Below are 26639 nucleotides of genomic sequence, written 5' to 3'. Positions count from 1 at the left end.
TTTAGCGGTTTTGCTAAACGAACGCCATTTAAATAATTTTGGCGCTCAAAAACTATTCAAGAACAAACAAAGTGAAGAAATTTTAAATAGTTATGTGGACTGGAAATACAGTTTGTCATAAATACGGGTTTGGCATTTTCTGAAAAGTAAATGGGCAAAATTGTGTCTTCGGGTTGAAACTGGATTATGAAAAAACCAAAAATAAAATGGAACAATAAACAAAGGGCTAAGTTCGGGTGCAACCGAACATTTTATACTCTTGCAATGTTCAAGGGAAACATTTATTTCGAATTTTAATAATATAACTGACAGCTTGAATAGTTTTGATCCGACTTGGACACTTTTTGGTCATAAGATGGCACAGCTCAAAGTAACTACTCGTGCAAAGTTTTATCCAGACACATTGATTTGTATACTGGAAAGAATGGTGTTATATTTCCGTGGTAATATAAGAATAACAGTATAATATTACTTACAAAATTTGGTTGAGTAGGTCCCGAGATATGGGCTTTCACCTAAATGTGGGCTTTGCCACACCCATCGATAAAATTTGACACCGGCTCCTATAATGCGCATTTGTACCACCACGGTTGTAAAATTTTATGTCTCTGGCGCATTTAGTTACCGATTTGTCGCCCTTTAACAAACCCGTTATATGGGTAGAGGACGGTATTATAATCGGAATTCACCCATTTATACAGAATGATTAGGGATGATAAAATTATTTGTACTGAGAGAATTGAGATATTGAATGGTTTAGAAGATATGTACATTAAACTTATTAAGGTGCCGAGCCACGCCCATTTTTTACAATTTTTTCATCTATAGATGCCCTGTGCTATTGCAATTCGGTTTACATACATAATAACAGCTTATTGTGGACCTTAGTTATGGCACTTTACACGTTTTCGATTAATGGCGTTTTATCGGAGTGGTAATGATCCGATTCCGCCCATCTGCAATACCAACCCTCCTTGGGTGCCAAGAAACATTTGTACCGAGCTTCATTGCATATATATATTATATGGTATATAACTTCATATCTATTCCAATTACTTTTAGGTGATGCAAACAATCGTAAGGTGGACAAAACTATTATACTCTATAGCAACATCTTTTAAGAGTATAAAAATAATAATAACAAGTAAGGAAGGGCTAAGTTCGGATGTAACCGAACATTTTATACTCTCGCAAAGTCAAATGGTATACTCGTTTGAGATTTCTTTGTGGATTGGCTGATATTTTCGGTAGAAGGTCAACTATAGGCACTGGGGTCCACATATTTAGTACTTAGGGGCTTGAATAGTTTTGGTTCGATTTAGACAAGTTTTGGTCACAAGGTGGCATACTTTAAACGTATTATTCACGCAAAGTTTTACCCCGATATAATCATTGTTGCTTGATATGCATAGTGGAAAGTGAAAGAATCAGATGGAATTTAAAATGGTGTTATATGGGAAGTAGGCGTGGTTGTAGTCCGGTTCCGCCCATTTTCGCACTATTACATAGGAATATGAGAAGAATGTTACGTACCGAATTGGGTTGAAATCGGTTAAGCAGATCTCAAGATATGGGTTTTCACCTAAAAGTGGGCTGTGCCACGCCCACTGTCTAATTTTGAACGCGGTTCCTATAAAGTCATCTTATACCATTACAGAGATAAAATTTAATGTCTCTATCGTGTTTAGTGCTTGATTTATCGCGCTTTTAGTAGTTTTTAACAGTACCGTTATATGGAGAGTGGGCGGAGTTGCCACCCGATTTCAACTATTTTCACACTGTGGGTAGAGGTTTTAAAAAAATTTGCTTCTAGTGAATTTTGTTTTTATAACATTAGCGGTTTAGGAGATATGCACATTAAACCTATTAGCGGCGGGACCACGCCTACTTCTTAAAAAAAATTTTAACTGCAGATGCCCCTCCCTAATGTGATCATGTGTACCAAATAACAGTCTTATATCTTATTGCGGAGCTTAGTTATGGTAATTTATTTGTTTTTGATTAATGGCGTTTTGTGGGCGTGGCAGTGGTCCGATTACGCCCATCTGCAATACCAACCGTCTCACGGTACCAAGAAACATGTCTACCAAGTTTCATAAAGATATCTCAATGTTTACTCAAGTTGCAGCTTGCACGGACGGACAGACAGTCACCCGGATTTCAACTCGTCTCTTCATCCTGATCATTTATATATTATATATATAACCCTATATCTAACTCGATTAGTTTTAGGTGATACAAACAACCGTTAGGTGAACAAAACCATTATACTCTGTAGCAACAGGTTGCGCGAGTATAAAAATGCACACAGATACGAATATGTTTATGTTTACATAGTAGTGTACAGAAAAATAGGGTAACGTTTAAAAATTTTCAAAAGTAAAAGTTCAAAAGCTTATTATTGTAGTTGCTAGGGTAAAGAAAGCAGCAACAGCACTTTATGGTAGGGCCCAGATGGGGAGTAACGCCACGGGTAGCTCATTAGCTCTACACAGTAATTGTAAGGCCGATTACGGCTTACGGTATAATGGTACTCGTATGGTGGCAAAAGAAATTCGCAGGGAATCCTCCTTACTAGTCGCCAGTAACAAGGGGCATTTAAGAGTTTTCTTATTGTTTCTCATTTCTTTGGTGTAGAAGGAACAATGCCACTTTTAAGAAAAGGTAGTAAAACCCAGCTAGGTAGGTATGTGATAGACATATAGTAGCTGACCCTCTTGAAATTTTCTTTTTGTACTTTTTTGAAAGTTATTTTTTGGGAAATTACGTTTTGTAGGAATTTGTTACATCTCAGATCATCATCGTGAGAGAAAACTGGCTGTTCTTTGATTTTGTTGTTAACTTCGCTTAAGTAAATTGTTTCTGCGAATTCGGAACGCGGAAGCAACTGTGTTCAGTTTATCTTGAACTGTTCCATGAATGCACCACATCCTTCAATTTGATTCTTTTTGGCGCATCTATACTGGTAGGAGCAGCTCTTTTAAGCATGCCAGATATAATTCGTAGAACCCAACAGCTTTAGAATTTCTTCATTCCTTAATGCACGTAGTCGTTTGTAATGTGCAAGGATGCTTCTATCTCCCGATATATCGCAAGTCGCCTTACTTTGTTATAAAATTTACAAAAGTGTTTGTTTTATTTTTTCATAACGCTCACTTAATGCTTCGCAGGAAATATATACTTATGTAAGTCGTTCCTTTATACAAAAGACTTTTTTGGTTTTCCATTGTTAAATATGGTACTTTCTGGGAAACTAGTTTCTCTAGTTGGATTTTAGTAAAAAATTAAAGTTTCAAACCGATCAGAACTGATGTTCATCAGCCGTCTATTGCTTACCTTATTTTTTAACTTTGGCCTTTACTTGATAATATTTAACCGCGTTGTGTTATATAAAACAAAATGTTTTTAATTTATGCCCTGAAATTGTTGTATTAAGGGGTTATCATTCATATAGTATGTTCTTCAAATGATCTATAAACAGGTTCACTGTTCACTGTTCTTGTATTATTGTTATTTCGCGAGGTCAGCTTGTGTGAATTTCCGATGTTCATCAGTTTTGAAACAAATTTACCAATTTATGCATGCTAAATTGAGTTATACGAGTACTTTCGTGAATTAGCAAAATTAACTAAAATCTTTTTGGTAAAACATAGAAACTGGTTTAATTTTTTCAGATTTAACGGAGCTTTAAATGCTATTACTTTGTACACAAGTGTGCTGATCTATACATATAAATACAGATATGTAGATATCTATTAGGAAACAAGAACCAGACAACAGGTTCGCCATGATCTCTCGTCTATTGTTAAGCTTAAACAAATCATCAGTTTATTATTTATGAATTTGTTAAGAAACCCAACTGGCTTGGTTACATCCGAGTTTTGGCTTATTAGCATGACAATTGTTTGTCCGTGGATTAGGGCTTATAACTCGGTGCTCATCAGCGAACTAAGTTCTGATTTAAAAGTTTGTAAATTTTTAAATTGTTTGGTATTTTTGAAGGCAAGTCTTGCAGGTTCTAGCAGCATTTTCTTATTGCGTATATAATTTATTCGTTATTAACATAAGATAATTTTTCGTGATTTGAATACTATGCTATTCCTCACACATACTTTTGTCGCTTTTCAGCGCCAAAGATAATATTACTTTTAATTCAATTATATTCAATTTATTAAAATAGTTATTTAATAATGTAAAATTGACATTTTATGTCGATTTCTTTCGTAAAAAATAGCTTGAGGCAATTTAATTATTTATATAACCACTGAACCGTAGACCTGTTAGAGCTTTGGTAAGGCATTCCAAAAACAATATTACTATTAGTTTGTTCGATTGGACGTCGAGATCGAGGGTCAATTCTTGCAAAAAGTCTCACATAAACTCGCTGAATAAAAGATTTTTTACGTGTAGGAAGAGAACGAAATAATTCTTTGAGTTTCTACTCATATAGTCTGAGCTTGAACTGTTTCAACTTTGGACCTATGTATATTTCAAACTACTCCTAAAAATTTGAGTAAAAAAAGAGAGAACATTAATTGGTCGTTTTGCAGGCAGTTTACTTTAACCCATTCAATCTGTTCATTACAATTTAGACTAAGATCCAAAAGGCGTTTAAGACATCCTACCGAAATTGATAAAATAACAAGGTTTCCAAACACTTTTAGACAAAGGTTTGTCATCAAAGCTCTAGAAGGAAAGGATTTTCCTATAATTCAAGTTTTATCTGTGATAGATCTCATATTGTGAAAAAAGCGGGCAGCTTCAAAGTAAAAAAATAACTTTGCAAGATATTTTCTACTAATATGTTGGTCTTTAGGCTAATGAAAGACGATTTTGCATATCAGAAATACTGCTTGAATGCTATAATAAAAAAAAATATGTGAAACCTGGCGAACCAGCTAAATCAACGGTAAAGCCGAATATCCATGACTTCAAGTCAAGGTAATGCTCTATACTTGGTACGATCAGAAGGGCGTGTTGTATTAGGAGCTTCTAAAACCGGGTGAAACCATTAAGAGGTTACATGGGTTTCACTGCTTCAAAAAATATTTTTATTGTCTTATTTAATTCTATAACCCCTCTAGAATATTGTCCTAAATTCTCAAATTGATCCGAGCTATAGTTTTGGAGATACTGCCTTGAAAAGTTGTGCTCTCGAAGTCAGCTATATAGTCGCTTAAATGCGTTTTTCTCGAAACTGTGTTTTCAAAGTCGATTGTCAAGATTTCTAACTAACCCGATCTTGATAAAAGTTTACACAGCTCTTTGAGTTGCATCGAAGCTTTAATACCCTTCACAAGTACAAATGTACAATAACTTGATTCCGATCTAATTTCGTGAAGAAAAAAGTTTTCCATGCAGGCACGTCACTCCGATCGTTCAGTTAATATGACAGCTATATGTTATAGCCATCCGATATGTACAATTTCTTCGGAGATTGCACTATTGCCTTAAATAATAATCTATGTCAAATTTCGTGAAGATACCTCGTCAAATGAAAGAGTTTTCTATACAAGCACTTGATTCCGATCATTCAATTTGTATGGCAGCTGTATGCTATAGTGATCTGATCTAAACAATTTGTTCGGAGATTACATTGTTGCCTTAGAAAATAGCTCATGCCAAATTTCGTGAAGATATTACGTCAAATAAAAAAGTTTCCCATAAAAATTGGAGCCACTCTAGGATAAGCGGGAAAAGTTGTCATATTAATTGAAGTTATTTTGGAGAAAAACAAAATGTCTTCAAAAAAATAACGATTTTGGTAAAATAAATCGATTATCTTGAAGAATTGATCATATATAATTTTCTGATGTATTTTTTCAAAAAGATTATTTAAAAACAAAAACTAAAAAAAAAGGTACCCAAAACTCTATGCCTAAAAAAGTTATAGCTATTTGAAAATAAAAAAGCCGCTTTTTTTTTAGAAAAATTCCTAACTTTTTTTGGGTTTGATAAAAAAGTTTGAAAAAAATTCTCAAAAATGTTTTTTAAAGGGTAGAAGAGAATAGAAAAATTTCGGCTAAATCGGAAAGGGGGTCGAATTTAAAAGTGGTCGATTTGGCGTGGAATATCCCATATACATCTTATATGTTTTCCGATATTCCCCTCCGGGCCTTACAAATTTCATGATGAACTTAATATACCTTGTTCAGGGTAAAAATATACACTTACATATGCATATTGTAACATGCTTGTACATAATACACAAAATATTTGATAATTTTGAGTTTACTAAATATTGGTTTTTGTATTTTATATTTTATTTACAGGTATGAAATCTTAAAACATACAACTTAAAATAAAGTGGAGTTTTCACACAAAAACATCATAGAAATGCAAGTTTGTATTTATATAAATGAAAAGACAGTAAAAATAAAGAAATAAATAAAATTGAAAAATTAAAACTATGCGCAATTTTAATGCAAAATATAACTGCGATAAAAAAGTTCCAGTGAAAAAATAAGGTTTCATTAAAGTAACGACTAAGCAAGAGGATTATGCAGCGACTGCATGACAATAAGTGCAATGAAGACAACAAAAGAAAATTATAAAGTCATCAAATCAGGAAGTGCATGCAGAAATGTATGAACGCCGACAAGTGCCCAGAGACCATTGAGTGTACACTTATTTATCTATGTATGAGTGCAAGTAACGACTGTTAGGGAGTTACAGCGATTATATTACACGCTACAAATTGCATAACTGCAAATCACGACGCAGTGAGATCGAAAAAAAGAAAACGAAAACAAAGAAACTGCAGACAAAAGCCATAGAAACAAAAGAGAAGCTTTAGAAGATCACATTTGCTTTGTAAAAGAACAAAGTGGGCGCTGAAGATCAGGCACAAAGCGTCGAGTGTTGCAAACGGAGCAAAAGCAAACACGGAAGAGTGAAGAAACGGAGGAAGATATTCGTTTGTTTGTATAGAGGCGCCAAGAGATCGGAGCTTAAGCGAAGATCAACATTATTGAGGTGAAGCAAGTCAGAAAAATAGTGCAAGACCAAGAAAAACGAAGTAAATCTCAACGCGGAAAAGAAGTAATCAGCAGCGCGGTAATCACAAGTAATTTTTAGTAATCACAATTTAAAAGCCAGTTGAGCCAGCAAGCAACAGCAATAATGGCAACGAAAACTGTTATAAACACGAATACGCCAACAACGCGTGGCATCTCCATACTAATTGACCAGAATACAGAAACAACACCAACAACAATACATAAGCAACAACCACTCGTACTCAACAATTGTCAACAAGAAATATTGAGACCAACAACACAAATGCCCGAAACGGCCAAGATCACTATCTATCAAAATACAACAACAACAAAAACACAAATGGCACCAACACCATCAACGGCGGTAACTAGAACAGTACTCACTAAGCTGCAGCCGCAACCAAGTAAATTAGTGGCAACAACAACACGTATTGGTGTTAGCGGTATAGATAATAATTACAAAAGCAATAATAATGTCAAAGCAAATAATGAGCAACCGTTGAATGATGATGAGCGACGCCACTCGTATCGCATACAGAGTGGTGAGTACGAGAGTGACCAAAAAACTAGTTACACCACAATTAAGCAGAAAATAACAACATCCACGGTGGTGCCAACTTTTCCACAATTGCTGTTGAAAGTGGTGAGTGAAAGAGGAAAAGCCAATAATGGACATAGCGAGCGCAGCGATGGCGGCGTTGTGAGCAACGAAGATGTGCACGAAACGAATGGAAACGACGGCCGTTTAGCTAACGGTGTTGGAAGTGATGTTGGAAAATCGCAAGTAAATAGAAATGGTCAAAATGAGCAGCTGAGCAGTAGCAACAATAATATATCCACGAAGCAGACAGCACAAGTGAATGATCAACAACATCAACAACCACAGCACGGCATGATTATCATACGATGCAATGGCGATGAGCAACATGACAACAACAACAAAGCGCATAATAATACGCGTGATAATGATGATGCACATGATCGGCATGCTGATAATGATGAGCGCGGCGCTAATGACGTTCGTGCTGATCAGCAGCAAGTTGATCCAGTTGGCTCACTTGGTGCGCCAACTGCGACGTCTAATGTATATCGCGACGAAAGTTGTGTGACTAGTGCTATTGGAAATGGTCAAAACGCGTTTGAACATTATATCTGTACGAATGCGGCAAATGTTAGCGAACACGATCGCCATGAGGCTGGCCATAGTCTCTGCAATACAGATGTCCAAGAGCAGCTGGAAAGTGCAGACGTGAACGCGAATTCAAAAGCGATCGGCGTGAATAGTCTACTAACGGCAACGAGTGCAGATTGTGTAAGTGCACTGACCGAAACCGAGGCAGCCATACGCAGGCGCAGTGTTGAACAAATAACAACAAATCATAAAGAATCGAATTTGAATAAGCAATTAGAACCCAAATTACATGTGTTAAAGATACAAATAAAACCGAACGAAGTGCATGAAAAGAGTGACAAACAAGTGTCGGTGGTGACCCTTAACAAGGCACAAGTGCAAGAAACGCCCGAGCAACACTCCCCAACAGATAATCAAATTAAAGAATTAACACAACTAAGTTGTTCAGTGCAAATAATTGACTCAACTCAGGCTACAACGACGGGTGAAAGTGCGAACGAACTACATACAAACGAATACAACAAAATCAATCACGAACAGAAAATGGTGCAAAAGCCTACAGCTGCAACGCCTACGGCAGCCACATTAACAACGACGACAACAGCAATGATTCTCAATACGGGCGCGGTAACCGTGTCGTCGGGCGGTAATGCCGCAACAAACTTGTTAGACGCGATCACAATCGCAAACGGTAACGGCAAGAGTAACGGTAATGCCAATATTAATGGTAACGATCACGCGAACAACACGAACGCTACGTCGAATACAAGCGTTACCGATTTAAATGTCACACATCCTTCGTATCTGTACTATGTTATGTCCAGTGGTCAATTCTCTCCTTGCGACACACTAGACAGCGGCACAGGTAGCGATCTGGAGAGTAATGGTAATGTAACACCCGGCGCACCAACCACACAGAACAAGTTACTCGGCACACTCGAGAAACTCAATGCTGTCACACAGAATGGTGTTAACGGTAGCGCGCCCAAAATGGAATTGCACATGAAAGCGACTAAAATACGTCTCAATGGCAGCACTAAGAAGTCAGTGTTGGACTTGACAAACGGTACAGCGAAGTCACATACGAATGGCGAACATGCACGCGCTGGCAGTTTCACCGATAGTGAGGAGAGCGAATCGTCCTCGTTGAGTTGTGATTCATTGCACTCCACCGAATTCATACGCCAGTCATCGGTTTCGCCAACAGCACAGAAAACCACGGGCAACGCGGCTTCCTTGGCTTGCGTCAAAATGTTGGGCTCTTTTCTGCCGGACTCCTTGTTGCGCGATATACGCGATCGCAAGTTCCCCACCAATGATTTTGAGGCGAAATATGGTGATTCTGGCAGCGCTGCCAGCGCTGATGGTGGCAGTGATGTGGATGGTGAGGGTGATGTGACCACAACTGCCTTGCCGGTTGCCATCAACGAGCAGGATTATATTAATATGGAGCATAAGCAATTCTTAAAGGAACGTAACAGTAATAATATGACTGTTAATAATAGTCACAACAACAAACGCGCGTCGCTGCCGAATAAAACGTTCGTTTTAAACGCGGATAACGGTACATTCGTTGATATGAAAATGAACTCAATGCCGCGCAAATACGAAGCTGATAAATATTACAATTTCCATGTGAGAGAACACGAAAATTTCCGCAGTTTCGACATTACTGGCGGTCTTGGTGGTATTAATGGTAATAGTGTTAGTGGTGGTTCCGCTAGTTTGGGCGGTGGCGACCTTGAAAGTCTCTCCGAATATGAAACGAAGAGTTTACACGACGATGCCTTCGCCGGCTACAAGGATATACGTTGCGGTTCGGCCACTTCGACTATACGTTCGTCGAAGGGCACAGTGCGCGGCGTCAAGAATCGTGTGCGCAATGGAATAGCCACATTCTTGCAGTTGCAGCAACCGAATGTAAAGGTGAGTTAGAAAATTATAAATTGTTTGTACTTTTATTTATGAAATCATCAGTGAATGAAATAAGCAAAACATATTTAAGACATGTGTCCTTATTATAACATGCATTCGATATACGATCTTAATTTCAAAAACATATATCAAAAATGCAGTCCTGATGAATTCGATTACTAAGCTTCGAATTTTTTTCGAAAATCATTTTTTCGGCGATGCCTTAGAAAGCTAAATGTGTAAAGAGTTTGTATGCTCTGTTTTCGTTTTTTTTTTTGTTTATTATTAATTTTAATATGTTTGAAAAATTATAAATACTTTTTGTGATAACTGCGGAAAATAATATAGGGAAATCTACAAAAGTATTTATCGAAAATTCTTGTGATCACTGTTAAAAATTTATTGTCTTTTTCTTAATATAAAGCTCCTTTTTTATTAATTCCGTTACTTATTTCAATTCTGCAAAACCTCTTATAATACAATAAAATTTGAAATAGCCTTTTGATGCCTTTTATAATAGTTTCACACAATGCTATATATGGTTGACGAAACAAATTTATTTTGTTTATTTATAGTTCTTGATAATTTTAAGTCTCAATAATTACACATGATAGCAAAATTTCTATGTATATGATAACCCTTTGAGAGCAAATAAAAATGTGCTACATCCGTCATAACAAAGTCTATATATTTGTTTTAAAAAGGCTTAACAATAATACTGGAATAGAATTATTTCAACCTAACCTAAATTGTCATCAGTAATATCAGAATAATGAAACTCGTTAATTTACAGTTTGTTTTACAGTTTTCAATTCATGTCTCAACTAAATAATGAAGGTCTGCAATTAAATCATTAAAAAGGCAATCCAAAATTTCAATCATTTTTGGGCTTAATGTTATTGTATCTCAAGGTGCTTTATGTCAACATAGTGATTTCTTTTACAACTATATAAACATACATACACATGTATTATAGTATGTAGAATAACTCAACGTAATCCAATTTATTTAAATAACACATGCGTTTCTTCGCGCTCTTTCAAGCTTCAACCACATGCGTATGTACCATATGTACAAACACACACTCCAAGCTTTATTTTCGTGTATTCTAAGAAAAACGCAGATTCTCACATACATATATTCTGTCATACTCCATGCGAAAAAGGTACATAAAATTTGCCTAAAATAATGTCACAACTCCATTTGAAATGGCAACAAATGCAAACAATAGCTAACTGACAGAGTCAACAGTTGACTGTCAAGAAAAACCAAACAAGAACAACAATTTACAAAATAAAACTGCCTTCAAAACAAAGGATTGACAACCTTGTAGCAAAATATTGCAGACAATTGTCATAAACCAAATTTCGCAGTCATTCAAATTTATGTACATAAATTTACAGGTTTGCACATACACGTGTATATTCTTCTACATATAGGTATGTATTACAGGTCTGTGTGGAAACATATTTGCTGGTTTTGGATGCATTGTTTGGCTTTTTGAAGTGTTTTTGAATAAAAAATTGGAAAAAATTAGAACAGATCGACGGAAGTGATGGGCGTAAAAATTAATTACACTTTTAAATAAATGTATGAATAATAAAACAAAGCTTGCGGCTTAGGCTCGTAAGCGTGGTTAATGTTGTACAAATTGTAAATGAGAAGTGTCAAAAGCTTATCAAAGAAAAAATATCGTCACCCGTGACAATTCGAATGTTAAAAAGAAGTTAAATTTAGTATGTGTATGTAGTAAATAATTAAATTTATAATGATGCAATCGTGATCATATTTTCGAATGTTTGTAAAGGGTTTCCTTTATTGATTAGTGTTTTAGATAATTGTTCATAAAAGCTTATAATTTGAGTGGGGGAAATGTTTGACTTTGAAGTAAAGGAAAAAAATAATAATAATAGACTTTTTTATGTGTTTAACTTCTAAAATCTTGAACTTAGGCAAAAAGTTAGCGATTGCCGAAAACATTGACAACTAAATGCATCATGCAGACATATGTAGAGAAATTTGTAGAAGAGATATCTCTGATTTTTAAAAAAGTTTGTCTAACAATTGTTTTGATCTTCAAAATTCGAATAAGAGTTTAAAAATCAGGGAGAAATATTATTTCTAGAGAAGAAAGTTCTTTAAACACTGATACATTCTAAGTATCAATCAATTTATTAGATTATCTTTGGAGAATTTTTTTAAACTTCTGACTGACGAGCTATCTTCCAATTTATTGAAACTCTAATAAATACATGAAAATAAAACTTAATGCTTTTTCATGATGGTTAAGAATTTGTTCAAATATTTAAAGAAATAAAAGGCTTCGACTCGCGATGAAGGTAAAAATAATTTTTTATTTTTAAAAATTGACAGCACTGCAAAATCGATGCCACAAATAGCATACCTATGTTTGGGAGAAAAAAATAAATGTTTCTGAAATTCACAATTTGATTGATCCATTGACTCAAACCCATGCCGATAATCCCAATTGGACATTTTCTTTAAAGAGTTCTTCAACATTACTAAGGATTTAAATTGCTAAATTCTTATATGGTGTTCTAAAAACTGATCATATAAGATCGTGATAAATAGCTAAGAGTTTTCAATGGGCAATATATATCCTACTACCTCTAAAAATTATGATATACCTATGTCTATAATTAAAAAAGTGTATTTATTTTGCCAAGTTTCGAGAGAAAAATTTGAAAAGCATTATGTAACACCCAGAGGGAAAGGTCGGAGCTCCTATAAAGTATATATATAAATCATCAGGGTGGCATGCTGAGTTGATTTAGCCATGCCCGTCTAACTGTTTATACGTGAACTAGGTCACCAGTTATTGCGACATCGATTTAAAATTTTCTTAACGAAAATCGCCAATATCAGATCATTATGGGATATAGCTGGTATACAAAATCAAGTTCTTGTATAGAAAACTTTTTTGCTTGAGAATTTATCTTCACCATATTTGGCATTAATTATTGTCCAAGGCAGTGCTACAATATCCAAACATATTGTTCAGATCAGACCACTATAACATATAGCTGTCATACAAACTGACCAATCTAAATCAAAATGTATATCATTTTATGCTATAAGAAGGATATTTGTTAGGTATTGTAATGTTTTTCTTGTAATGATTAAAATAGGGAACAAATGTTATATAATGATAAATCTAACACTTGTATGCCACCGACAGATATCGTTTCGTTTATTATTAGTCCAGGTAGCTAGATTAACTGGTCACCTCGAGTGACCTTTCCGCATATTCAGTGGTTTCTATTGCCAAATGAGGCGCGAATACATTGTTTACATCTCCAAAACAGCAACATTCCTAGAGTCGCACATAATTCATCGCATTTACTTTGTGCAAAGTTTTCAAAAATTTAATACTTACAGTATTAGCAGCAAACGCATTTAAAATTTAATAGTCGCATAAAATAAGATATATAAAAAACGGTTTCACGTAAATAGTTTAAGCCTACAAGCGGATATGTGTGTGTATATCTGCGTGGCGCGTAACATTTGCATGTCAAAATGCGAACTGGTATGCAAATAAATAAAAAATAATCATAAATATTGACATAAAACACACGCAGATAGACTACGGTTGCATTGTTGCACGATAACGAGGACAACACACCTCTTTGACAATCAGTCAACAGCTTAGACAGCATGTCATTAAACCCACGCTAGCGCGCTTACTGCATGTTTGTACGTTATGGTTTACTGTGTAATGGGGAATTTCAATATTTTTTCCTTTTTTGTTCACCTAAATTATTTTCAAACGAAAAGAAGGCGAGAAGAAGACTGCGAGCAAATACAAACACACCTGTATTGACAAAAGCCTATTTGTGCATCAGTTTCCCAGCCTCACAACAACATCATATCTTTGTATGTATGTGTTGTGTCTCCTGCTTGTTGTTGACAGCTTTATGTGCTTGTCAGCGCTTTGGCTGGGGCTAAGTGTGCGCAATGCAAGAGCTCAGCAGCTGTAGCTCATCTAAGCACAACGCATGCGCATCCACAGATATTTTATTTTTATACCCTGAACGGATTATATTAAGTTTGTCACGAAGTTTATAATACCCAGAAGGTAACGTCAGCGACCCTATAAAATTAATATATATAAATGATCAGCGTGACGAGTTAAGTGCATTTAACCATGTCCGTTTGTATACCTGTATATATGCGAACTAGCTCTTCAGTTTTTGATATGAAATTTTGTACACATACTTCTTTTCCCAAGAAGCTGCTCATTTGTCGCACAATAGCATATAGCTACCATACAAACTGGACGATCGGAATCAAGTGCCAGTATGGAAAACTTTTTTATTTGTGAAGGGTATTATAGCTAAGGTGCAACCGAAGTTAACGTTTTTTCTTATTGTATACCATATAGATACATGAATTAACAAATATCCATTGTAATGACTAAGCTTAATTGAGACTGCTAGTGTGATTGCACTTGCAACATGCAACTAAGCGCATACACACACATTAGCATTACAGCTTTACATTATTAACCCTCTTACTCCTCCGCAGCCTCTTCGTTAATGTAAGGTATTACAATATCTCAATAAAATCTTCGCACGCAACCATCAGTCAAATTTGCCAGCGATCACATTTGATTTAATTATTTTCGTTTAAGATGTTGTTGCTGTTTTTTTCTAAAGATTCATTAAATTAAATAAAATACTGTTATCTGGTCATTGGCTACAGTAGCAACAACTGCAACAGTCATTCGATAGGCAAGTGAATCATTTATTAACCAACAACAAAAAGCCAATAACGCTTAGATAGGCATTAATGTCTCTCTGTGTGTACCTGTGTGTATCTATGTGTGCGTGTGTGCATTTCTGCTTATGTATATTTCTCAAACTTTTTATTTATCTCTTATTTTGTTCGTTTAGCTGCATAATAAGTCACGTTTTTATTTTTCTTCAGCGCCGCAGGTGAAAGTAGAAATTTGTGCGAATGTGTGTGTGGGTGTGCACGATACTTAGGTGCTTGTGTACATATGCCCGTGAGCTTTTATCTTATTTATTTATCCCAGTCATAGATTTGTTTAGCGGTTGCTCAATCAAAGTACGTTATTGCTGTAAGTTTATCATAAAATCCCAAATATGTGAGTCATTGTTATTTCCAGATATAATTTCTTTGTTGCTTCATTCGTGAATATATACAGTGATGTGCGATGAAATAGAGCCAGTACCATAGATATCTTTTAAATCAATATATTTCAAGAATTTTTTTTTTTCAAGTTTTTTTTTATTGGTAGAAAAGAAACAACGCATTTCACTAATTAGCAAAAAATGAACTCGCAATTGACTTCAGAAATACTTGAATAATATTCAAAGAGAAGTGTATTATTTATCTATAGAATATAAGGTTTACAAAAAACTTTTACATGAAGTAACATCGTCAGCAATTATGTGGCTTTATATTATCGCACATCACTGTATATATATATATATATATATATATGGTGTCTATAAAACCTTTGACATTTATGTACCTATGTAGAAATGTGCATCTCCACCAGGCACCTGTCCAAACTTCTTCTCCCCTTTTTTCTTTATATGCGCCTTGATGTTATCCGACAGATGCAGGTATTTACAAGCTTTCAAGTTGTCTCCAAACGGATAACGTACAAAACATATGTATTTAAATAGTTCAAAACGAATTTGTTAAAATATTTCTGTGTGACAATGGAAAATAGCCCTATTAACAAATAGTTCAAAAATTAAATGTTTTCCTATTTCATTTCACGCTCAAACAAGCGCCATTAAACCTCTTGTTAATGTTGTTGATACTTGGGGTTTTTTTGCTTTTTTGGAATGTGGAAAGCGTTAATTCCACCACATCCAAATTGTGTTGGTCTCGATTTTATTGTTCGCTTCCCAACTTGTCACACAGGGATTTACGCACCTGAAAGTTTCTTCGTGTGTCTGCGACAAGCGCTCGTTCGCTCTAATGAATTTAATACACGCAGCTTATTTCTGCAGCCAGGTGCTAAATGGCAGCGGCATGTGGCACAACTAAGTGTGGACAACTAACTAACTGACCGGTATTTTCGATTTTATATTTTTCAGTTATCGCTTTTGGCCAGACAGACACACCTTTCCACCTTTCATATTTCTTATTCGAATTCGTCGATAAAATATTGGGAAACACCGATTTTGATGTGTTAATGTATGTGTGTGGTTGAATATAATCGAATATTTTTGTACTCTCGCAACCTGTTGCTACAGAGTATAATAGTTTTGTTTACCTAACGGTTGTTTGTATCACCTAAAACTAATCGAGTTAGATATAGGGTTATATATATATAAATGATCAAGATGAAGAGACGAGTTGAAATCCGGGTGACTGTCTGTCCGTCCGTGCAAGCTGCAACTTGAGTAAACATTGAGATATCTTTATGAAACTTGGTAGACATGTTTCTTGGTACCGTGAGACGGTTGGTATTGCAGATGGGCGTAACCGGACCACTGCCACGCCCACAAAACGCCATTAATCAAAAACAAATAAATTACCATAACTAAGCTCCGCAATAAGATATAAGTCTGTTATTTGGTACACATGATCACATTAGGGAGGGGCATCTAATCGGGTGATAACCCCGTCCACCCTTCATATAACGGTACTGTTAAAAACTACTGAAAGCGCGATAAATCAAGCACTAAACATGCCAGAGACATTAAATTTTATCTCTGGGATGGTATGAAATGACTTTATACGAACTGCGTGACAGACAATGGGCGTGGCACCGCCCACTTTTAGGTGAAATTCCATATTTTGGGTTCTGCTTAACCGATTTCAACCAAATTCGGTACATAACGTTCTTCTCATATTTCTATGTTATACTGCGAAAATGGGCGAAATCAGATTACAACCACGCCTATTTCCACAAATGATTGCGTCGGGGTATAACTTTGCGTGAATAATGCGTTTAAAGTATGCCGCGTTGTGACCAAAAATTGTCTAAATCGAACCAAAACTGTTCAAGCCCCTAAATACAGAATATGTGGACCCTAGTGCCTTTAGTTGACTTTTTACCGACGTTATCGGTCAGTGTGTTAGATATATAATTGACATTCATATACCAAAGTAAAAAAAGTGAAACTCTCGATAATAGTATGTCTTTGTGTCAAAAATGGGTTGAATCCGATCAATACTTCCTTTAATATAAAATTTTGCGTGAATATAAAATGTTCCGTTACACCCGACTTAGAACTTCCTTACTTGTTTTCTTTTGTTTTATATAAGTATTTTTTTCTTTTCGGATAGGAACACAATAATGATCCTTTCGGAGGTTGACTAACGGAAACCTTGTTTTATATTACTTTTTACTGAATAGTACATATATTGTAGATTACTATCTCTTGGTCAAGTTTCTTGGTCCAGTTTCTCATAAAACATTTTCTTGAAGCACATCGCAAGCAGAAGGATTAGGTAGGCTAAATATGTAGAAAAGATGTGACAAATAGACATTTTCTCATTCAGAATAATGAAGTGCTACAGTGCAAGGACCTGGATTTATATTCGAGTTTAGGTTATATTTAAATTTCTAGAAAATGGTTTTTCAAATACCGGTCAGCTCATCAGCAAACAAGCCAACCCTCAGATTTTATTTCGGACATGAAAAATTTTCAAAAAATAGTTAACAGGCAAAGTAAAAAATTGGGTGAAAATTGGGAAATATAGAATACGATATTTTCATAAACCATAGCTAGAACGCCAATTGTCTAGCAGGAACTTTGCCTTGAATTTAGAAAAGCAATATTTTCTGAATAAAATCATAAGCTCGGGTCAAAATTTAACATTTTGAGCTTTTCGAATTGATGTTGACTCAAGCTTTATTTACCGAAAAATTCGCTTAACTTTAAAAAGATAAAAATTAAATTGATTTTCACTTTGTCTGACACATTTACCGAGTTTCTTAGCAAATATTTTACAAAATCATAAGCAAAAATGAAAAAGTTGAAATAATTGTATTCGTAACTTAAGTGAAATTTTCACGCCCACGTAAAAACACATGTAATAAAAGAAGCCATAAAAATTGCATTAAAATTTCGTAAGCCACAAAGGCACATAAAAATATATTCATGTGAAACCATTTATGAAAATACCGAAGCAAGAAAGTATGTAAACTCAATTGAACATTCAGCAAGTAAAAAATTTCATAACTGTGTAGCCATACATACATACATATTCGGATCTGCGGCTGTACTGTATGTAAATATGTCTAACAAGAAATAAAATAGTGAAAATCGCACCAAATGAAAACGGTACAAACATGTACTCAATATATACAGTTATATGTGGATGCAGTGAGTGAAAATTTGCGGTAACCTGCCACAAGCTGCCACAAACAGCGACCGGCCTGTCGGATCATTACGTCAACACCTTGCCACCGATCTACACAATCTGTCTGTCTGTCCGTCCGTCCGCCTATCGAATGCATTGATTTTCCGCACTCCATCACTGTCAGTTTGACTTGGTTTGCAAATCGTGTGTAACCGTATATTTACATCGGTTGTTGGATGTGAGCGTATTTGTAAGTGTGTGTGCATGTGTGTAGCTTATGCAAACGTGGTTCGTTGGAAAATTGTAAAATGTATGATTTGTAAATCAGATTGCAGTTAGCAACAAATTAATTTGTGGCTTGTGGCATAAACAGACGCTCATATATTATATATGTATACATAGGTGTATAGGCATTAAGGGTCATAAATCAAATTTCAACAAGTGTAACTTAATGATGACGTTGTTAGTGCTCGTGTACTTATCTACTATTCATTGAAATGATTTCGTAACAGATTTAGTCTGCGAATAAAAATTCCTGAAAGCGGTTGGATTCGGTTATCCGATCATTTCAAACCATCGATTCTATGAAAACTGCGTCTTACTCTTTAAATGATATGCATTGAAGCTGCTATAGTGTATATGTTAGCAATTCTTCCTCCATTGATACTCGATGAGTTTTTATAAATAAGTGAATTATAGGCCCTCAATCGATACAAATTTCTATTAAATTTCAAATATATAAAAGCTTGTGAAGTAAACATACATTCGCCCTCCAACTACTTGATTCTGCAAATTTTATTATTTTGTAAAAAATTTACGCTTGTTCCTAATAAATACTTGAATGGACTTGTTGTATTTTTTTTTAAATTTTTATTGTAAGAAAGTATTTACTTTTCGCATATAGATGCATTAGTGTTATTCGGAAATATTTAGAAACCGCTGAACTTTTTATGGAATCGATTGAAAATTTTGATTTTGAAAATTTTATGCGGACGGAGAGTAATTTCAAACAAGAATTTTTTAATATGAAAACATAATTTTTCGCAATGCTATAACTATTTTTATATCCAAATATGAATATGTTTATTCGGACATTTGCATACATATGTTATATGCCTTTCGTATGATCGTATAATAGAACCTGTTACAAACGAATGTCACTAACCGCCTTTAATGTAATTTAATTGATTCTATTAGGCAATCAACCTCCATTAAGAATTTTGACAGAAAAATGTAAACACTTGTAGCTATATGCATCCACCTTTAATATTTTTTTCTAGATAGTTTGACAAATTTATAGTGTAGCCTTTCTCACCATTTCCAGTATTTTAATTTCAATACTCGTACTGAATATTTTAACTTCTACGAATTACGGATTCATTATAATTTTGTATTTGTGCTAAGCGCACATGCTTTTAATGGCTGAGTTCTAGGAATGAGTAATATAATAGAATCTTTCGCCTTTGAATTTGATTTGCAAGAATTCTCATTTGTTAAACGGGTTTAACTCCACTTTTAACTAAATTACAAGAAAAACGTTAACTTCGGTTGCACCAAAGCTATAATACTCTTCAAAAATACAAAAGATTCCATACAATAAATTGATTTTGATCGGTCAGTTTGTATGGCAGCTAAATGCTATCGGCAGTTCCGACAAATGTGCAGATTCTTGGGGAAAAAATGGTGCGTACAAAATTTCAGATCGATATCTCAATAACTGAGCGACTATATACGGACGGATATGGCTAAATCAACTCAGTTTGTCATGCTGATTATTTATATGTAATTATAATAAATATATTATATATTTTATAGGCAAACTTAATATACCCTGTGCAGCGTATAAAAAGGCTGTTTTTTTTTAAATTGATGTTTTTTCGAAAAAGCTAACAAGTTAATAGTTTTTGAATATAATTTTTCTTTCTCTTAAGCCTCTCCCAAAATTTACACTATGAATACCAAGGTGGAACATATATCTACACATGTTTTGTGGAACGAAAAGTAAATGAAATAAAGACGCGAGAGGATTTTTAATCCATTTAGTTATATAAAGTTTTTTTTAAATATGAATAATGAGTAGTGAATTTTAAAGTTAAAGATAACATTAACATTGTGACGTTATGGCTTCAAAACCTGTAGTCCAACGAAACAGGACAGCAACAGCTTTATTTCAAATTATTTATGTATTATATTTTTGCGACCAATAACTAACGGCATTTTGTTGAAATGAGTAATACATAAAAATAAAATTTTCGTTTTTTCTAATTGTATTTATTAATTTTTTTTATTCATTAATACAATTTGCCAAACGAGTCGTTCTCAATAATATATACAAATGATATTTATATGGCTGTAAACTATATTTACTGGTTTGTTTTATACTATTCGCTTTGTTTAATTTTTGACTTTATTAATTGCTTCTACATATTGTTATTTCTTTCTGCTTTGTTTCCGTGATTATTTTTATTACTATCACTGCTTTTGATTTTTTTCAAAGACTTTTCGTCTCCCGCTGAAACTGATCACTTAATAATTAATTATGTTTTATTGATGAATTGTAAATGACATGGTATTTTGCAGCACTTAAGAAGATTTATGATGCAAGCCTAAGGTCATTGAATCTACAATTGGTTTATATTGATGATAACACTTTAACATTGTTTTTGTTTATAACACACGTTCACCGATAAATTGTGATTCTTGTCGTTAAAGGGCGTTGTTTTAGTATATCCTTAGGCTTTTACTTGTTATGTTATAAATAGATTTTTGATTTTCATAAATTTATGCTTTTTTCCACACGCAAAGATATCGTTAACTTGAATATTATACCCAAGTTATAATGAAAAATTTATACTCATATCTGTTTAAAAAGCATTAGGTGATTATATTTGTGACAATGTTACATTGTGTAAAGCATTGATGTATGATAATGTAAAAAACTACATATTGTTGGCATATTTTGACCTTTACAGTATGAGTTATAAGGTTAAATAGATGCAATTTTATAATTTTTATAATATTTTAAGCTTGTCTTGTCGAAAAATTCTACTTTGACTTATATTCAAAGTGGGGAAAAAGGCATTTTTCTAAAAGCATTAAGCGTGTTCTTGAAGTATAATTAAAATTTTCCAAATTTTAAGGCTTTCTGAACTATACCAATTGCTTTCAATAGCAACCAAATATTTTGAAGAGGTATATACCTACAATGCTGACAGCTCTATTTAGGTTTTCACATGCAGCATCCACTAAATCCAGACAATTCCGTTTGTGATTAGGAACAAGTTAATACGTAGCAATTTCGACATATAAATATTTTAACTCTAGAACTCATTGGGTAAGAATGGAATGTTAAAAGATGTTCTAGCTTGATTTGAAATGTTCATTGGTTGGAATCTCAGGTTCCATATTGAGATACCAGGGCATATAAGCAATTCCTTTTCGTCCTTTTGGTATGCGTATGCATTAAAATGCATAAAGGAAATTGAGAAAATATTTCTTATTGCTTCTTTCATTTGGTCATTGGTTGAAAATAGAGAATTTCCAAGCTTACTAATACAATGATGAGTTTTTACTTTTTGAATAGGAATGGGATTTCTTTAGCTAAATGAACATCTGTTTTATTTCATATATAGGCAATATTGCTGATCGGTAGCAACTAACACACCTTGACAGCAATCGAATCATAGTTCGATTTTCTCATGATGTGGACAAGGGGTTCTAAATTCTCCCGAAACACACTACTCCGCAACCAACCAACATATCTGTCGATTTTCAAAAAAAAACTATAAATCTGAAATATGTGTATAGGTATATAGAAATGTATATGTAAACAACAGAGCTCAGTAATTGCAACCTGCTGCTTTCAGTAATTACTCCGCTTCTTAAGTTAAATGTATTTGTTGCTGTTTTGGTTTCGAGACTGCGCATTTACGCAGCAGGCCTGCTAATTTACTCGCTTTGCTAACAAGCAGCCCGTTGGCTCATGTACACTGAAGTGTTTCGCTGCAACAAAACGAATGTTAATTTACGTTAATTGGTATCACCTCAATTCGAAGTAACATTTTGCTTGCGTTTGTTAAATTTATTTTTATTTTCGCATATATTGGCATTTATTTTTTTCTGCTGTTCGCGCAATTTTTGTTTATGACTAACAGCCAATCAGTTAAAAATGTCGGTGTTTATTTTCGTATTTTCGTTGTAGATTTCAAAATATCGCCAATTGGCAATTATTTTCATTTTAGTGTGTCGTTGAAATTAAAACCCCAATTTTCCGATTTCGAAACCTTCGAACAACGTGTGGTTGGCTTCCTGTTGTAAAATAAAAATTAGGAAATTGAGGAGAAAAAGAATTACTACTAATCACTCATTGGATCATATAAGGCGAATAATTAATCAGACTGAATTGCAGTTGTTCGTAACATTTTTGCAACTTTTGTAGCGACTACAGCATACTCGGCAGGTTATTTATAGCAACGATGAGCTTCTATATTGCAGGATAGCTCGACAGGTATGTCGGTCATGTTAAAATAATAATTTGATGTTGAACCCAGAAAAAAAATGTCTTTTAGTTAAAGGGCATTTTTGTTTAAGGTGTCCTGTGTCCTGTTATATTCTGGGATAATACTATATTTATATATATATATATATATATTACTGTTTAATGATGTTCTCTTAGACTGCTCTTAAGCCTCACAAATCGCTTACACAGTATGTCTAGACTAATTTATTGCTGAAGCTCCAAATTGTACTCTAGATTAAAATTTCTCATTGCTGTAGAAAAAGTGAGGTTAAAAGCATGTTGCACAGTGTAAACTCGGTAGATTTCAAACTAGCTCAAATGAGTTTAATTAATTCAAGGGATTTACAATTTTAACCTCAGATTAACTTTAAATGCTCCGAAACATTTCTCTTGGAGTCCCTTTTTTCTGCTGAAATAAAAATCAGTCAAAAAGTGAATGGATTCTGTACTTAGTTAAGACTGGTTATGATTAATTCTTTGAAGCCTTATATTTTAACAAGGCACTGTCGGAATATATATATATGGTTATGATTCATGGACTTTTATATATTGTATCCTATGGCTCCGCTAAATTATATACCATAACCTATAATATTTTCCATAATAATAATTCTTCTAAAATTATTCAAATCTCCTGCTGTAAAAATGTTTCAGAAGTTATTTTTTAAATTTATGCATTTTACATTGAGAGCCAAGGATTCTCGGTTCTCGTTAGTTGACTCTATATAACCGAAACAGGTAAGGACTTTATTTCGGTTAAGGTCTGTAAACTCGCCAACACCTCAGTTTTTCCGAACATATTTCGAGAAGGTTTATCCTGCTGGAACAATATAAAAGTCAATGATTTTATACATAAAAGACTGTCATTAGAAATCTGCAAAATCAATAACTTGCTTTTATTGTGGCTGCTCTGTAAAAATCTACTATAAAACGGCATTCAAACAATTATCATTGCGGTTTTGTAGTGTTTTTTGTTTCATAGAATTAAGAAGCTAAAAAGAGACATATTGATTCGGTAAAAATCAAGTTATGCTAATTTATGGCACAATTTTATACTTATTCCTTTCCTCCTCTTCCTTAAATATAATTATTTCTTTCGCCGTTGTTAAAACGTGTAATAATAATAAAATTAAAATTAAACCACATTTAGTGATGCCGGGTTAAAAACGAACAGTTGTATACAATAAGCATAAATAAGAGCATTTCAAATATCAGGGATTACCAGAGATTAATTTATTTTTTATGTGTTTGTAATATTTTTTTTTACACACTAGACACTTTCAAAATAAAAAGTTTGCTATGCTAATTTATTCTGGGTGTTTTCGTTTCAAAGCTGAATAATTCGCAGAAATAAAAGTGAATTAGAATAAAAAGTTTACGCATATTCGAGTTTTAACCCCTTTTTATGGAAAAAATTGGTTTATTAGAAAAATCAATTGATTTTTTTATATTATGAAGAGTTTCCAAAAAAGAACTTATATATACAGTTCTGTAATGACTTTACAATAATTAAAATTAGCATTAGGAAAAGAAAACAAGTAATGAATATCTATGTTCAGGTGTAACCGAATATTTTATACTCTTGCAACTTGCTAGAATTAAAGCCTAGGAAATTTCTTCAGATGCTGGCATACTTGATATTAAAAATGTTGCGAAAGAATTAAACAACCATTGTTCGAAGAAATTGTGAATTAATTACAATCAAATTTGGTATATTCTTAACTTATACTGAAGATCATTCACTTAGTCGAAGTTTTCACCCAATTTTATCCATTTTAGACACCAAAATACACTGTTATGATTAAAGCACGCTCTCCAATTTTCATTGAGATAACTGACATATTTACCGATATATGCGGTATAAAGCCACACGGAAGTTCAAAAATCTGTATATTAGATATATGGGGGCTAAGGGAAGTATTGACTCAATTGAACCTTTTTTTTATATTTTTTTTTCGTTACAATTATACCTAGTATACAAAAACGAAATACTAACAAACAATTCTTTTTTAATTAAGATAAAAAATAATTAAAAGCTAAATGTTAATGAAAAATATTTGTTACTACTGTTCCCTTGATAAGTCAGAAGGCTTCTTGCGTTTCAACCGGATTTTTTAGCGCAGCAGTTTCGATGAGTCTGGAAACTTCCTCATTAACATGTTGTGTAAGTCTCAGTTCATGACACTTTGCAATTTTCATTATTTCATTTACTACTGAATTCAGGCCGGTGTACGTCAGCAGATCTAACATACCAAGGAGCATTAACTAAAGTCCTTAGTATCTTACTTTGAAAGCGCGTAATGCAGGCAATAGAGCTCTGACTTGAGCAACCTTATTGTTGGTTTCCGTAGGCCCAGACTGGCTTTAGAACTTGATTCTATATTAACAACTTGTTTTGGACTGATAAACAGAATAGTAAAGTTCAGCAAATTTCATATCAAGCTCATTTTTTTTTTTTTGACATGCTCTTTTTAGCGAGGCCTAGCGTCTAAGGTGATGCCTTGGTACTTAGCACTGTTATAATGTGGTTTAGGATTATTATTTATATTGTACAACTTGGTCGATATGCCAATTTTTTCAATGTGAAGTCGACGGGAATTAATTTGGAGTCGTTTAATTTGATGCGCCACCTAGACGCCCACTTGGTGATTGCATTGACTGCTATCTGCACTCGTCGAGTAGATACTGAGATTAACTCTCCAGCTGCTAACAGTGCTGTGTCATCCGCGAATGTCGCTGTTACATAACTTGGGTCAGTAGGGAGGTCACTGGTAAAAGGCAAATAAAGCATTGACCCCAACACGCTTCCCTGGGGAACACCCGCTTCTATCGGTTGTAAGTTAGAGTTAGGAAGCAATTATATCGCAATATTGTTTTGGTAACATGCATTTTAATTTGAGCCGCAGACCCGAATGTCAAACTTTTTCAAAAGCTTGAGACACGTCCAAGAAGGCCGCCGAATAAACATTCTTTTTATTCATTGTATTTTCAACGAAATTAACAATTCGGTGCCCCGGTATTGATTTGGGCCTAGTTATGAGTACATTCTCAAATATTTTGGATAACGTCGTGTAATGATTTACTCGGTTTAGGTATCATTATGACTTCAGATACTTTACAAAGCGATGGGACGTATCTTAGGCATAATGCACAGTTTAAAATGTTTACGAGTCTTTTTATGGATTTTGCCAATTTTTAGACTGGAGATGGCACATCTTGAAGGCACTATGTCTGCAAGTGCTTGATTTGTATACGGAAAGGTTAAAAAATCAGATTGCATTTAAATTTGTGTTATACGGGAAGTAGGCGTGCTTTTAATCCGATTTTACCCATTTTTGCACAGTAACATGAGAATGTCAGGATATGTTACTTATCAAATTTAGTAGAAATCGGTTGAGCAGATCCCGAGATATGGGTTTTCACCCAAAGGTGTTCGGTGCCACGCCCATCCTCCAATTTTTTTATTGGCGCCTATAAAGCTTAATTGTACGATCCTATGTGTTAATTTCAAACTATCTGCCTTATTTATTTAATGAGTTATCGCACTTTATGTAGTTTTAATTAAAACCGTTATATGGTAAGTGGACAGGGAAATCCGCCGATTTCAACCATTTCAACACTGTCGGTAGGGGGGCTAAAACGATTTTTCCTGACTTAATTTGGTTATTATAGCCTTAGTTATTTAGGAGATATGAACATTAAACCTAATAAAGAGCGAGGCCACGCCCACTTTCTAAAAACATTTATACTGCAGATGGTCCTC

General features: G+C 34.2%; 1 protein-coding gene across 2 annotated transcripts in view; it reads left to right on the top strand.

Annotated features, from left to right (window-relative positions):
* Positions 1-26639, top strand: part of LOC106619284 (GATA zinc finger domain-containing protein 5) — a 105991-nt gene that overhangs the window by 25401 nt on the left and 53951 nt on the right. For both annotated transcript variants that reach the window (XM_036371719.2, XM_036371720.2), the window contains exon 2: positions 6273-10056. In XM_036371719.2, the coding sequence (XP_036227612.2) occupies positions 7123-10056 (2934 nt within the window). In that variant the 5' untranslated portion in view covers positions 6273-7122. The remainder of the gene's footprint in view (positions 1-6272; positions 10057-26639) is intronic.

This window comes from Bactrocera oleae, chromosome 5, assembly GCF_042242935.1.
Source record: "Bactrocera oleae isolate idBacOlea1 chromosome 5, idBacOlea1, whole genome shotgun sequence".
Lineage (NCBI taxonomy): Eukaryota > Metazoa > Arthropoda > Insecta > Diptera > Tephritidae > Bactrocera > Bactrocera oleae.
The sequence above is the reverse complement of the archived record's forward strand: the minus strand, read 5'-3'. Positions and strand labels throughout refer to the sequence as shown.